Source organism: Psittacula echo (genome assembly GCF_963264785.1).
Source record: "Psittacula echo genome assembly, chromosome: Z".
NCBI lineage: Eukaryota > Metazoa > Chordata > Aves > Psittaciformes > Psittacidae > Psittacula > Psittacula echo.
In genome coordinates this window covers 66,002,405-66,017,347 of record NC_137742.1, presented here as the reverse complement: position 1 = coordinate 66,017,347, position 14,943 = coordinate 66,002,405, and the positions used below count along the sequence as shown (strand labels likewise).

General features: G+C 36.8%; 1 protein-coding gene across 2 annotated transcripts in view; it reads right to left on the bottom strand.

Moving 5' to 3' along the window:
• The window catches only part of SRFBP1 (serum response factor binding protein 1), a 75,274-nt gene that overhangs the window by 14,684 nt on the left and 45,647 nt on the right, over window positions 1-14,943 (bottom strand). For both annotated transcript variants that reach the window (XM_080637303.1, XM_080637302.1), the window contains exon 4: window positions 9,316-9,387. In XM_080637303.1, coding sequence (XP_080493429.1) covers window positions 9,316-9,387 — 72 coding nt within the window. The remainder of the gene's footprint in view (window positions 1-9,315; window positions 9,388-14,943) is intronic.

The following is a 14,943-nucleotide window of genomic DNA, read 5'->3' as shown; positions in this document are numbered from 1 at the left end:
TGCCATAGAGGGGCAATATGATGTAAATTTATGCTCTCATTTTACCAAGCTGTACCTTTTAATGTAGCCAGTCTTAGCAGCTACATTCATTGACAACCAAATAGGTGAGATCTTTTTTTTTTTTAAGACAATTCCAATAATGTAAGAACACCTAACTTTCTGTTTTTAAAAGTTCAAGCAATAGTGCCTGCAGCACTTTTCATCTAATTTTCCAGTGTTAACAGACTGATGGGCTTCATATTGGGCACAGTGAGCTGAAGAGAGCTGAAGAGGGGAAGAAATCAGACTAGTTTTGTACTTCATTTTTATATGATATATGATGAAAAACTGATAAGAGTTTCATTTATAAAAATAAGAGCAAAAGACAGCAACAGCTATTTCTCATTTTTAGAAATATCAGGAATGCAATTTTTTTCCATGATTTTGTAATGCAATTCTGAGTCACACTAAAAAAGCATATATGCAAAAAGAGCTTTTCCAGTTAGTAATGTGTGAGCAGCTCTCAGTCTTTAAAATAAAAGGTAAAATTGTACAATATAACATTAAAGTCATCAGGACACTTTAAGTTCTCTAAGCAACCAAAATAATGAAACTTTTAAACTCATGTATATTCTAATTTACATCCTCTCTTCTTGCACTTACATTCAGTGTACACCACTCTATGGTGCTTCTTAAAACCAGATCAAGCGGCAACGAACAATGGCCACCTTTCCCTCAGTGGTACACTGATTTCAGTTTCTCACACACACTAAAAAAATCCCTGCTACAAGTTAATGCTTTTAAAACCACCTCCAGTAGCCTTGGCTGCAATTGCTCAATAGGTACCAATACCAATACATAGAGGATTAGCAGGAAAACACTCTGCTTTCTTATTTCGTTGAGCATATCCTCCTTTCCCCTTTATGTCGATCAACTTTATAAACTGATTACTTTCCCTATGGATGCATATAAAGGATGAAATTCAAAGATTCCATCTTTAATACCTAAATGAGTTAAAGGTAACTGAAAATTCTCACTACTATTATCCATCCTAAATTTGTAGCTTCTCTAATCTCAGTTAACATTTTCTGTTTGCTATCATAATTCTCACTGGAGGCTGTAGTACATTTGTAGTACCCAATTTTTATGACAGTTGTAACTTCCACTCAAAAGGCTTCTTAGTGCTTTTCTTTTCCTGTAATATGTTTGTGCTGTTTGACTTAAAATACAGTGCTCCCCAACACAGTGTCATCATGCACATACATCCTACCTACCCCATTATCCATGTAAAGACTGCGTCTGTTGAAGACCTGGTGGAAGGAGGACACCTACTCTATCTGTGATGATGTTGTATGTCAAGTATCCTAGTTTCCCTCCACTAACTTTTTAGGTTCAAGGGTCGGTATGAAAGCATTCATAAATTACACCCTTTCTCTGTAGCTTAGCACTGGAGGTGCCGATCAGCTGGCACTGCAGGCAGTCTGATTTACCTTCACTCTTTACTAGACCAAGCTGCGTGGTACTAGTTCGACTATGATGCTCATCTTTCCCCTCCAGCTTTCTCTTGCACAAAAGGTTCCCCAGACATCTGGATCTCTCTATTTTATGCCATGCTCTCACCCATGCACTGAGATTCTGGACCTTTGCCTGCCTTTTGGCCACTGTATGCAAATCTGAACAATACTGTGGAGAAGGATACCAAGCAGATTCTGGACCTTTATTAACACCAAAACACAACCCAAACCTTGAGATCTTCTTATTATGCTACATTTTTTTTCTGGTTCCCCCTCCCCCCACCCCAGAAAGCACAAAGCGAACTGACTCCCTGTGAGCTTTACTGACAAAAATATTCCTGCCCACATTCTGGTCTGACACACCGAATTAATGAAATAAAAATATTCAAATCAAAAGCAATCACAGCACTTTTGAATTTGAGCCTTGTCTAAGCACAGGAATACATTTTAATCTTGAACAGTCAGTTCAGCCAGGCAACAAAATTAGGTAATACAGCTTCACAGGAATGCAAATGAGTGGTAAAAAGATCCCTGGACCAGTAATAGAAAATTTGATAGGAGACAGTCTTTATGTATCAGAGATAAACATAGTATCTCTGTGAACAACTGCCAAAGTTACCAGCTGTTTATTTCAATACCAAATTTTTAAAAGATTCTTTCCATAATGCACAAAATCTGAGCTGTAATTAAACTCAGATTACTGCTATTGCTATTCAGCTGTTGAAGATGATGGTAACTTTGGCCTATCTTCTTGCTTTCAATTGGTGGTACAATCCTACTGAGGCACATGTGTGGCAGCTTAGTCTGAATGCAAAGGGACTAATGGAGAGAAGACCTACATATTGGCTCAAAGAAAGTAAGGGAAAGATAGAGTGTGTGTGAGGAATGGCCACACAAAGGTGGGAGAGCAATGGACAGAACACAGTACAGACAGGAGACTGAAGTCTCCCATTGGAAGTCTGGGAAATGAATGGCACTAGCTGGATTAGCAGACAGATGGACAATTGGGTAGAGTAGTAGGTGGGAGTAGAGTGGAGAAAGATTTGTCAAAAACTGACAGTCTTACACTGATGTAAAACCTGAGTTGCAATCATAGCAATGGACTCTAGGCTCTAAAATATAGAGGAGTATACATAAAATACATGCTGAACTGCTCGCAGTTCAAGTGATCATATTTGGAAGATGAGCAACTTTCAGGAAAAGAAAACAAAAAACAATCAGTCACACAGAGAAAGTATTTACACCTGAATGTGAAATTCTTCACTTTGCCAGTAGTTTTAGGAAGACCACAGACGTTCCTGTTTAGTGTTAACATCTGGTGCTTGACATGGAAAATTCTCAGGAAACAGTGGCTTCATAGATTCAGTATAACTTCCATTCAAATAGAGTCAAAATGCTCAGGACAAAAAGAATTTAATGTTGCAACACTGATTCCCAGCATTGTATCAATTATTTTAGCCTGTGTTACAGGAAATTGTCCTATTAAATCAATGCAACAGATCTCCAAAAACTTAAGATGTTGACAGATGCAACTATTACATAGAGAAAAGTATATCTAGTATCTGAAATGCAAATGACATACCTTTATCTCCATATTGAAATAAGAAAGGAACATAACATTTTAACATGTAGGAAAATAAATACTATTCTCAGCATAAACACACAGTTGGAGAATGGGAACATCTTTGGACTTACAGGATTAATAAATTCATTTTATAGAAGTAAGTTTCCAATAATTGATACTTAGAAAGGGGCCTGAGGGGAGGAATGAGATGGAGATTGCTAACAGAGTCCAGGTATGTGACTACTAAGCTATTAAGTAACAACATTTTCTTCCTACAATTATGCTCTGATTGTCTATGCATAATTTCTAATTTAAAAAGAGTGTAACAGCAAAGGTTTAGATAGAAGTTTTTATGGGTCCTTCAAAAACACCAGCCATTCACCCCCACGTTGATAAAGTCAAATCACAAAACAGCAAAGTGAAAATAATTAATGAGAAGCATATTATACAAAGCTAATGGACTATCACATCAATATTACACAAAAAACCTGATTCATACAGTAGTTCTCTCCCTATGGTTTATGGACTGCATACAAAATATTTTAATAAACAAAGAATGTTAAAAATCCATGAGTAATTATCTAGTTATGCTACTATTAGAGGCACTAACAACAGAAGTTTTATATTAATAATAGCATCTATCCTAATCAGAAAGTTTTTGTAGTGAATAGAATTCTTCAGGGGGAACTTGGGGGAGAGAAGGAAGGAGGTTGCAAAAAAAAATCCCCCAAAGCCCAGATGAAAGACAGCAACGATTCTTGTGCTTGATCCAAAGCCTTTGAAGTTAATGGAAAGTCTTTAATTAAACTGCAAGAGACTTCGCATCAGGCCCCTTTTATAATTTTGTGCATTTCTTCAGATCAAATCCACAGAGAAAACTGAGGTTTTGTTTTTATGTATTTTCCAATAGAAGGTACATTTTAAAGGTGAAGATCACAAGTATACATTTAGGATTGCCAGCTAAAATAGAAACCTTTGTATTTTTAAATTTAGAAAATGCAGATATGACTGTTCCTCCATGGATGCAGATGTGATTAAATCAAAAGCTCTACTCAGTTCAGAAGACATTCCTTTTTTTCCCCTGTCACACAGTTAAAAAGTAGCAGTATCATGTTTAAAATTTCTTTAATAAGGAAGTGTATTCATTAGAATAAATGTTCTTCATTTATTACTTGTGTAACCATGTCTGGTATGGGTTAGCATCTTACAACCAATGATTACTATCTAGTGATATACATAATTACTGACTGCTAATTAGTGCCGTGAAGTTAGCAGACTTTAATAAACTGCCTTTCATAGACTGTTGGTGTGAAATATGATTTCAGTGTAAATCTACAAAGAACATCATAAACCAGCACAAGCATGGTGACTACCCTGTCCTTGATCTTCTTTTGGTTGCTGATTTGAGAGAGATTTTGGACTGATAAAGAGACCAATCTCACGCCATCACCTGCAGAGTTTAAAAAGGTGATATGAATCTGAGAAATGCTAATTTGATAGTGCGTTTTAAACACTCTTTTGGAAGATATAAAGGTAATGCATAATCACCTCTGTCATCCTTTTTATCTTTGCCTGTCCTGGGCAGAAATACCCTTCTACCTCTTTCTCAAGTCCTTCTTGCTGAAGGACTTTCTAAGTCCTGCACCGGAGATCCAGCAAACTCATCGAGGAATTTAGGAGGTAAACAGGGTGCTCTCACATGTATCAAATGAGAGTTCTACTGTGTCACATCACAGAAAACACTTCTTATTACTGTTAGTATTTTAGCTGGTTCCCTGATCCAAATTCATCTGAGACATGTAGATAAAGAGACATGAGTATTAAATTCACTCACTCCTGAACTAATCCCCAGAACTTTAAGTGTAGCATAACAGCCTCTGGGTATCCATTAAAAATACATGGACCTGGGACTAGACAGCACTAATATTATCACTCCAAAATCATGTTAAGTCCAGCTGTCCTTATTAGGCAGCTTATACTTTTGATGACCAACTACTCAGTCAAATCCTGACACATTATGCATGAGCATAAGCTGCCTGAGATCCTATTTCTAAAGCCTTCAAATTCCTTTTAAATTCAAAACAAGACAAAGTTGGTTCTTGAAAATGAAGCAATACAAAATAAGCTCACCAGGCCTTATATTAGCAAGAAAAGAAAGGAAAAAAAAAAAAAAAAAAAAAAAAAAAAGAGAAAGGAAAAAAAGAAGCGCTCTTAAGAGCTACTAATGGCTTACATTTCCAGATTTCTGGTCTGGAAGAATTTCTCAACACACTTAGAAATTGTGGGAAGCTTTTCAGTAATCTTGAGCCACAGAGGGATGTGGAATGGCCCCAACAACCTTTGAAGCTCAGAATATATTCAGAATTTGCTCTGCAAAATCCTTTTTTCAGACAAGCATCTGCATGATTCAAACATGACAAGACTGGAGTAACAGGTGAAAATACAAGTCTTAGCAGGAAAAGGTGGTGCACTTCTCAAGGACCACAGATTACAGCTTAGTGCAAAAAAAGGAAAACTATGCTACTAAGGTTATGTGAAGATTACATCTGGAAGCAAAAAACTGAGGATGTATTTATCATCTGGAAATGTTTGTTGGTATTTCTGCAAGTCAGAAGCATGTGCTCAATTCAAGCTTGGATAGTAATGTACACTGCTACTCTATTCTTCACATAAAGAAAAAATACAATAATCCTTTACAGTTTCAATCTCTCCCTCATTCTTCCCCAAATCTGAAAGTTGATAATTTTGAAGTACACAGACTTTACTATCTAGAAAAAAATAAGAAGTATTTTGGCTTAAGGCAAGATGGCACCCCAGATCATTGCTTGTATTAGGCAGTTTCTTTATGTTGGAGCAGAAATTTATCATTCTCAGTGTTTAGAACACAGGGTTGTTTTTGTTTTGTTTTTTTTAACTCATGCCCTATAAAGACTTATCTGAAAAAAAACCTAAAGATGCTACATTAAGTTAGTCAAGATCTGTTAGAATAGTGCAAAGGCAGCACAATCAACTGCAGTTATGATGAAGGTATTCTCAGGTAGACCAACATCCCCTTTTCTGGAGAAACAGCACAGATGATACACATAATTTCTCTAATACCGTAAAAATATTAATACATATTAACCTATCTATCCTATTTTAATGTATCCAAGTTACTTTAAACCTATGTTAGCAATAAGTTGAAGATAACAGTTAAGACCTTTGTCAGTTCCCAAGTCAGTTTCCTGCTTGTAACGAACAGCAATTTTAGGATTAGCTTCCAATTTGTAATTTTGGTGTGTTGGAGCATAACACTAATGAATCAAGCCTCCTGCAACACTGCAGGTATACATGCTGTAAGGAACACTTAAAAGTGTAAGCACAGCTAGAAATACCAGTTTAAATGAACATTAGACAACAGACCTGCCAAGTTTTTGATTTTATTAATGGCTGGCAAAATGTATTTGTTGTAGACAGTACAGAAAGTGCACAAAACCTTAGTCAAAACCTAAAAAATACAGGATCTGCTGCTCAACAGCTGTAACTAAGCACCAACAATGTAAAGTCTAGATAAAGTTGCATGACAACATTCATTACAATTTTTACAATGGAATTTATCACACGTTGATAGCAATGGTGCCAGCCGCAGCAGTATTTAATTGGATTAAAAATATTTCAGCAGAAGTGAACAACTGTTCACCTTCTCCTTCTTGCCTTACAGTAACATCGTAAGCCCTATAACATTTATAAAATTAGAAAAAAAAGAAGTCTTCTTGTTATGCGGCTGATGACTCTTGCCAACTCATACTGCAACTATCATAAATCTGGTTTTCTTATTAGCAACCATCAATATAGCAATATTGACAGCTAAATCATACAAACTTAAGTTAGAGTGCCACTTGCTAAACACTTAGCACAATTTTATTCTATCTGACTGAAATCTATGTAAACTTTTTCTAAATAGAAAAATATGCTTATCTTATTCTGAAAAGTGCTGGAGAAACATAGCAATGGAACATAAAATCTCAGTGGGCAGAAGGAATTAAATAAATATCTTGACTACGTGTCCACTATGCAAAACTAATATTCAGCATTCCACAGTGAATTAAAAGCAGACTGCCTTTTATCAATGAAAACAAACTGTTCCTGAAAATGAAAACAGCCACAGGATGTTTTCCTTTAAATATTTTGAAACTCAAGTTAATAAAAAGGTAAACAGTGTGGTCTGCGTTTGATGTGACCTACAGAATATTGCTAGGTATAGGAAATCAATTTTTTTTTTTTAAATTGTATGTTTAATAACTAGCTGTGGGAAAAGAGGAAATTATATATTGAAAAATTAACTTTTGTTAAAGCATAGAAGGGATGCCGCCTTCATCTGGGGGTATGCTACGGCCAACCAATAAAGTTATGATCACTTAGCCACCACTCGTCAACAGCACTGTAATAATTACATGATTTTCTACTGCAGTAAGGTTAAAAACCCAGTATGGGTTTAAAAAAGCATCAGCGCCCATCCATAAACCTGATTTTAAACATGAGACACATTCCCTATAAAATACGAGATTAACAGAGTTTCATACCACTGGAAAAAAGGGCCAGCAGCAGGAAATACCAGAAGTAACAGTTCTAAAACCAAAACCAATTCCATGAAGATATCTGTATTATTTGTTTACAAGTCTTATAGCTAAATGAAAACGTACATTAAGAAAACATAGAAAACATACAGTCAGCCAGAATTTTGAATACATCACAAATAATGGGATAAAATAAACTAGTAAGATTAGTAATACGTTTTGTTTTGGGTTTTTTTATGTTCTTGGGAATACAGTGTCCTTTTAGAAAATAACATTCCAACTGTAAACCTGTTAACTCCTTTAAAACAAAAGCATCAATTATTTCATTTTAGAGCTCCTATGCTTTATGTAACCAGCATAAGCCTGATGTATTCAAGTTCTTGCCAGAAGGAACTCCTACAGGAAGCGACAAAAAGTTTACTTGAATTTAGCACCCCTCCTCAAGCAAGAAATACCTCTCTATGCGTCCTTCCACATACAGAATCTTCACTTCTGCACCATTTCCAACATGACAGTAACCAGTTTCTAACTAGCCCACTTACAGACTTGAAAATTCTGGTCAAATAAATTTAGAGAAGAATGCTGCTTTTTTAGCTCCATGTTAGCATATCTGTGACCTTTTTCTTACTCTCTTCTAACATTAAGAGAAGGAAAAGCAGTAAGATGCTTCCATCCATATTTTGCTCCAGAAATACCAAATTCCTATGATATTTTCCTATTAATTTGATTTTGCTTACATGAAGCATGGAAATCCTGCTAAGTGCTATACTAATTGCTGAACTACATCACACATGCCTCTGCTTTGCAACAGCAGTTATATAATGATGCCATTATAGAAAGAAATTACCCAGTTCTACACCAAAAAATGGTCTATGGACTATAAGGAATACAGACTCCCTCAGTGGAGGACTCACTAGAGTCCTCATTCCCACAGAAATTTAGGATAATGTGGAGGAAAAATACACAGTTTCATCTGCTGATATTTTCTGATTCAGAGTTGCTTTCTGGCATAATTTCTGCAGCACATCCCTTAAAACAGTACTTATTTCTGCTCTTCTTCACTTTTAGTATGTCCAGTAGCACTTAACTACTGCTTATTCCATCAAGCATCTTCTCACTTGTACGTCTTCATTTAATTTCTTATAGATATCACTAGTTAGACAGTAAATATTTAATGATCTACCATCAGTAGGCTTTAGGAGAAACATCACACTGAAGTTAATGAGCCACAGGGATGTTAAAATTCCACCTTTATTTCAAGCTAACATTTGTCACGTTTTGCTAACATGTGGAAACTTCTCTCTGCATCTAAAAGTATTTATAGCCTTTTTCCAAATGTTTTTGAAAGCCTAGATTACTTATACTAAAAGAACCATGTATATGTACTATATAAACAAAACAGATTTATTTATAAAGACTCAAACTCCGCTATTATGTTTCCTGGTATTCTATTTCAGTTAGTAAGGATTAGCCCACCAGCCTAGTTGACAAGCCACTTTTATTAAAGAGATATACAATTTTTTGTAGATATGTCCTAGTGGATAAATTTCTTTAGAAAAGAAAGGCCTATAATGAAGATGCAATATCACATACAGAACACACTGCGCTAATGCATGTACTCCAACCCACATACGTACCATTTCCTAAGGAGTGCTCTCACATTCAGAGAAGCAGGGGACCAAAAATACACCAAAAGCCTTACCTTTCTGCAGACGCTTTCAAAATTAATTTCTGTCCTAAGTGCAAGTCTGGTAACTTCATCTGGCTTTAATTCCTGTAGACAAAAGATATATTTATTCTTATGATCAGACTTTACGAAATATCTTCTACTACTGAGGGTAACAGAGATTTTTAACAGCAAAATATGCAGAAGGGTGATTTCATTTACAGAAATATTTACATTGCCTGTGTTGTTGTGCTACAAATAAACTTCCAAATGCCCCACAGCTTCGACTCTGAAGCTAGATCAGAAATCATCAACATATGTGAATATACAAGTTTAAGACACTAAAAAAGATTTTGAGAAGGAAAAAAAAAACCCCAACTCTTTTCTGCAGTGACTACACATGCAGTTTTCATTCCCAGACTTTACCATTTCCATTGGCAGCTGGAACAGAGGACTGAAAAGTCTGGACAAGCACATTTTGTTAAAAAGTTGGTATTTTACAAAACATGTCCCCATGACTGATTTCTTGCTATTCTAAAATAAATAGTTTATATATGTTGTATTACAAAATACCCTATTAACCTTATCAAATTGAACTCACTGAATATTGTTTTTAATTCCTAGGGCACTGCATCAAATAAATCATGTTACATACCAGTTGTTCGCCAGATGGCTATTTTAAAAGCAGCTTAACTACAGTTACGAAGAGCCCAAATCACTTCCACACATTCATAGTTCTGAAAAATCAAAAACTTTGCGCAAACTTTGTACAAAGAAACCTAGTTACTCTGATAGCTTTCACCTAGATCTAGCCTATATCACAGTGATGTTGATACTTCTTCAACACCTCAAGAAAATTATGTTTGCTGAATTTCTAAAACTCCAGGAAAGCAGTGAACACTTAAATATAAAATATGGAGCAGTCTGCGCACTTCTGTAGATGTAATTTTAGGAAAATTTTAGGAAAAACTAAGGTGCTTACTTTCTTATAGATGGTCATACCTTGCATTTCAAAATCTCATGTTGTTCTTCCTTCTCTATGTTAGATACCATACAGAGAGTCTGCATCATACCTACATCTTTAAGGTGTGGCATAAATTGCATGTCTTAAAGCTATAAGCAAGCATGTCACAATAGGAATAAAGGAACAGTTGAAATCAAATTAACAGACAAAAAAAAAAATTATTTTTGTGAATGTCAGAAGAGTTTTCTCATAATGAGTTCTAAAAGTCTGCAAAATCATCTCCCAAATGTACTGGTGGAAGCCCAATCACTTGAAGGACAGAATCCAGACTGGAAAAACACTGGTGGATGTAGGAAACAATCTCCCACTGGCAGATGGACAGTTGGATGACCTAACAGAATCTAGAGATGGAAAAGACCTATGATTCAGTTTTCCATGACTTCCCAAAGCATTTCACAGATGGTGAAAGCAGGACACTGTAGTTAAGTGACATGCTTACTGTCACATAGTTGGTTATGTTGGCAGCTATGAATAGAGCTTTGGAACCCAGCACTAGTCATTAAATCAAGCTGTTGCTTTATTTATTTATTCATTTAAAAGATAATTTATATAATCTTCATCCCAAATTAAACTATTTCCTGTCTCTTTAGGATTTAAATGCAACAACCTGTTTCAGATTGAAGGCAGGCAAACTTCAGCAATACCTACACTGGAATGTCAAAGATTTAATATTTGCATGACAGTATTACAGAATTCCATTAACACTGCAGGACCATGCATAATAATGGAGAAAGAATTACAATCTGGAATGTGCAGTCATGAATGGAGCTTCACTGAAATGCCTGGTACACAGAACAAGGCCAAGAACCTCCTGTTAAGGCTTAAACCCCCACATTTATAAAGCATCTCCTTTACTTCTCTTAGATTTAAGGCAATACAAGCATTTTTGATTTATATATAGACTATAGCAGCACCCTGGTTTTGTAAAAGCAGCCATATAAGCCCAGTTACTGGAATAAATGGACCTTTCCCTGACTCACAAAAAGAACCCTTGTACTGAATATATATTATGAAATCTTCTTTCACATATTATGTTAAGGGACGGTTTAAGTGGCTGCCACCTGCAGCATCTCTAGGACCAGTCCAGGGATTCTTCCAGTCCTGCTGCTGGATCCCTGTCTCGTGCATTCAAGGACTTGGAGGTCTCCAGCTCAGCTCTGTAGATGTGGCAGTTGCTTTCTCATTGGCAGGTTCAAACAGCTGTGAAGCTTAGCTATGCAGCTAGCTGCCACAGACGAGGCACTGGCTTTGACAGCACCCACATGTAACACACCCAGGACTCACAAGAACTAATTAGGTACAGCCAGCCAAGCCCTCTTTCTCCTTTTCATGTGGTGGGGATTGAAAGTATGCCCCGTCTCATCCCCTCCAGATTCACAAGCACATGCACATTTATGGATCCCTCAAGTATCAGCACAGCATATACCTCTGTCCATCTAATACCCCTCTGCCTGGGTCCAGAGCCCTTTCACTCATTTCTTGGGCCTCCTACTTGATGGCTGGAAGCAAGCTGCTACCAGGCAGATAACAGCTCTCACACTTCCAGCTACTCTTGTCACTGTCTCTGTTATCCTCTGTCTGCTACCTCTGCTCCTCTGCATTTTTGTTCACTCCTTCCCCCTTCACTTATCCCCTCAGCACTGAAAGGTCCACTACTGGAGGCTAATAATAATGACTAATCTTAGCACCTTTCACATGCTGTCATGTATCATAGCTGCTTTCTGAAATCGTTAATACTTGGTATCATAACATCCTGCGTCAGTACGACTCCAAGCTCAATGAGATGTTACATTCCAAGAGAAGAGGGAATACAAGGTACCAGGTAAGTATGCTACTTTATGAAGTATCCAGTCCACAATAATCCAAGATAAGGTCAATACAGACAAAGCCCCCCTGCCAACCAACACACACAAACTCATCTCTGGCAAACATTTTAAACAGCCCTCAATTTTTTTTTTCCTTTGCTTAAAAAGCAATCAAAATAAAGTCCTGACTGCCCTTAAGGCTTGATGAAAAACAAGTACTGGGAATAACAGTCACTTTTCCCCTATATGCTGACAATGTTTTCTTTGTGGGAAAAAAGACTACAATTACAAGTGCTACTGACGGTCAGATATGCTACCAGCACTGATGGCACCAGTGCCCTAGCTGGCAAATGCTGGTACACTTACAGATAATGTGTAGTAAGTAAAATGGGGCACAGATTGTTTTCTGAAATGCCAGTGCTATGTGTCATGTATAGCTGGTAACTATGGGCTATACTGAGTTGGGAAAAAGGAGTGCTGTGGCACGAGAAGGGTGGCATGCAGAAGAGGTAGCTGTGGGCAACCATGCAGCTCTACACCACCATCTAGTACCAAAGGCAGTAAGCTCACTCCACTACTTAAAGAAACTTAGAAGAGCAGAGGTTTTTTGTTGTGGTTGTTACCTCTTTTTTAATGATGAACTTCTTATATAAACTGTAGCCTTAAACAGAAACGCAAGGCTATATTGGACAGAAATATGCCAAACATAAATGGCATCTGAAAATACGATTTCATGCCAATATTGATCATGGTTGCTAAGATGACATTACCTATGAGATCCTGAGGAAGATACAAAAAACCTCCTGCCGGATGAGGCTTTGACACACCTCAGAAATGAAGATTATTCATATAAAATGTATTCCCAGCTATGGTGTCTAATGCAGCTTTAGATGAGTCAGGGGAAAAACAAAAAAAAAGTTTGCCAGTAGTGGCCTGTGGAAGTAATTTAGGAGTCCTCACACTATTAAAAATCACCCAGTTTCAATTTTGTTTTGACTAGTATTTTCCTTCTACCTTTATCACACAATTTAATTCATTGTCCTCCTTATTTTTCACATTCTCTTAGCTGTGTGTTAAGCGTTTCCTTACAAAATCACTCCACATACACCATCTTTATAACATGATTTCTGTCTTTAAAAAAAGAGGGATTTCCATAAAAACAGGTAGTAGAATCAGGGTATATACAAGCAGAAAACAATACCCATACCGAAAAATCATAATTTGTACCCTTGGTGTTTGAAACTACTTTCTCACAAAGTTTCTTATATTTTTTTCTACAGCATTCAGTCTGACTCTGCTGTTTCCTGTCATTTTTCTAGGTTCCTTAGTGAGGAGAAAGGCATAGGAAAAAACCCAAAACCTTGCCAGGAAGAATGGGAGTCAACCTGGGCAAGGCAGAGATCTGACACGCTGAGTAGGTTCAGCATATCTCATCTCTCATTTTTTTACCTACGCATTTTAGAAATTTTTGTGTATCTGTTTCAAGTGTTACAGCTAAATGCTTTTAATTGCATTTTATTTAAATTTAGCATTAACTGAGTACGGCTTGCGAGGCACAGCAAGGCCCTTCTGTGTAGTATGGGCAGGATTCTGTAAACTGGAGGTGCTGACATACTGAATTTTCATAGCACATCCTCTGTCCTAAGCTCCAAGTGTAGTTCACCCAAAAGAAAGTCCTCATTTAAGCTGCATGGGCCAGTGGGTGAATGGACCTATTTCTAGGATTGGTGGGTGTAAGGTTTTTTGGGGTTTCTTAGCAACTGTTTTTAAAGGAAAAAAAAAAAAAAGGTCAGGAAAGCTTTTAGCATTGAGGAATGACTCCTGAAGGGCACTAATATTCTGAACAAGTGACTTGGCAGTCTGTATACCTTCTTAAATTCTGGTCATCAGTCAAATTCAGACCTGTGACAGGATTGGCCCCAACAGCACTGGTCCTACACTCCCTCAAAATCAATCTAATTCTGATGTATGTAAAGTATCTGAAGTCTGCTGCAACAGGAGGTGATGGCAGGTGTCTTTAGACATGAAATGCTGGGTCAAATTCCAGATGAAAAAAATACGGTTTTTACTTGCTACGCTTTCAGATTGTGCTGTATTTTTAGTAGAAATGTATGGGCACAGAGACTAAAGGTTTCTAGGAGCAGATAGCAAGCGAATTTTTAGTATCTAGCAGTGTTGCTATATCCATTTAAATTAATGTATCATTATTATTATTGGAACATTTTAATGATTATCCAATCTATTTCCTAGCACTAAGTAAAATAAATTGTGTAGTTACATCATTCACGCGTTCTCATGACATCATTCAGCCAGAAGAGATAAATAGGATTTGGGGATTGTTGCAATCAACAAAGCAGGAACTCATTAAAACGGAAGTCTGAATCCTTAGGTGTCAAAAGCTTTACTGCAGAAGATGCTGTCACAAACAAGTAGCAAATACAGTGTTCTGAGCTTACCAAACATCAGGTTACAGTTAGAGAAATTTGAGACAAATCAGTAGACCTCTCTGGCAGAATTTCATGCAATTTAAAGGTGATGGATAAAGATGAGAGTGACCTGGATTGCCTGGCTTCCGTTGAGGGGAAAAAGGTAAAGCCAAATGGAAGATTAAATTTCCAGGAGCAAGAAAGGCTATAGGCTCTTTGTCTAGAATGAGAGTTCTCTTCCTTTATGATATTACCAAGACAGACAACACTGCATCCCATTTTACTCCTATGTTAAAAATCATGGTTATAAAATGAGAACAAACACAGAAAAGACTTTAAAAGGTTACATAGAGACAAATTTTCATTCTGTGGTAGAAGTCTGGGACATTTAATTACTCAAACGGGGCTT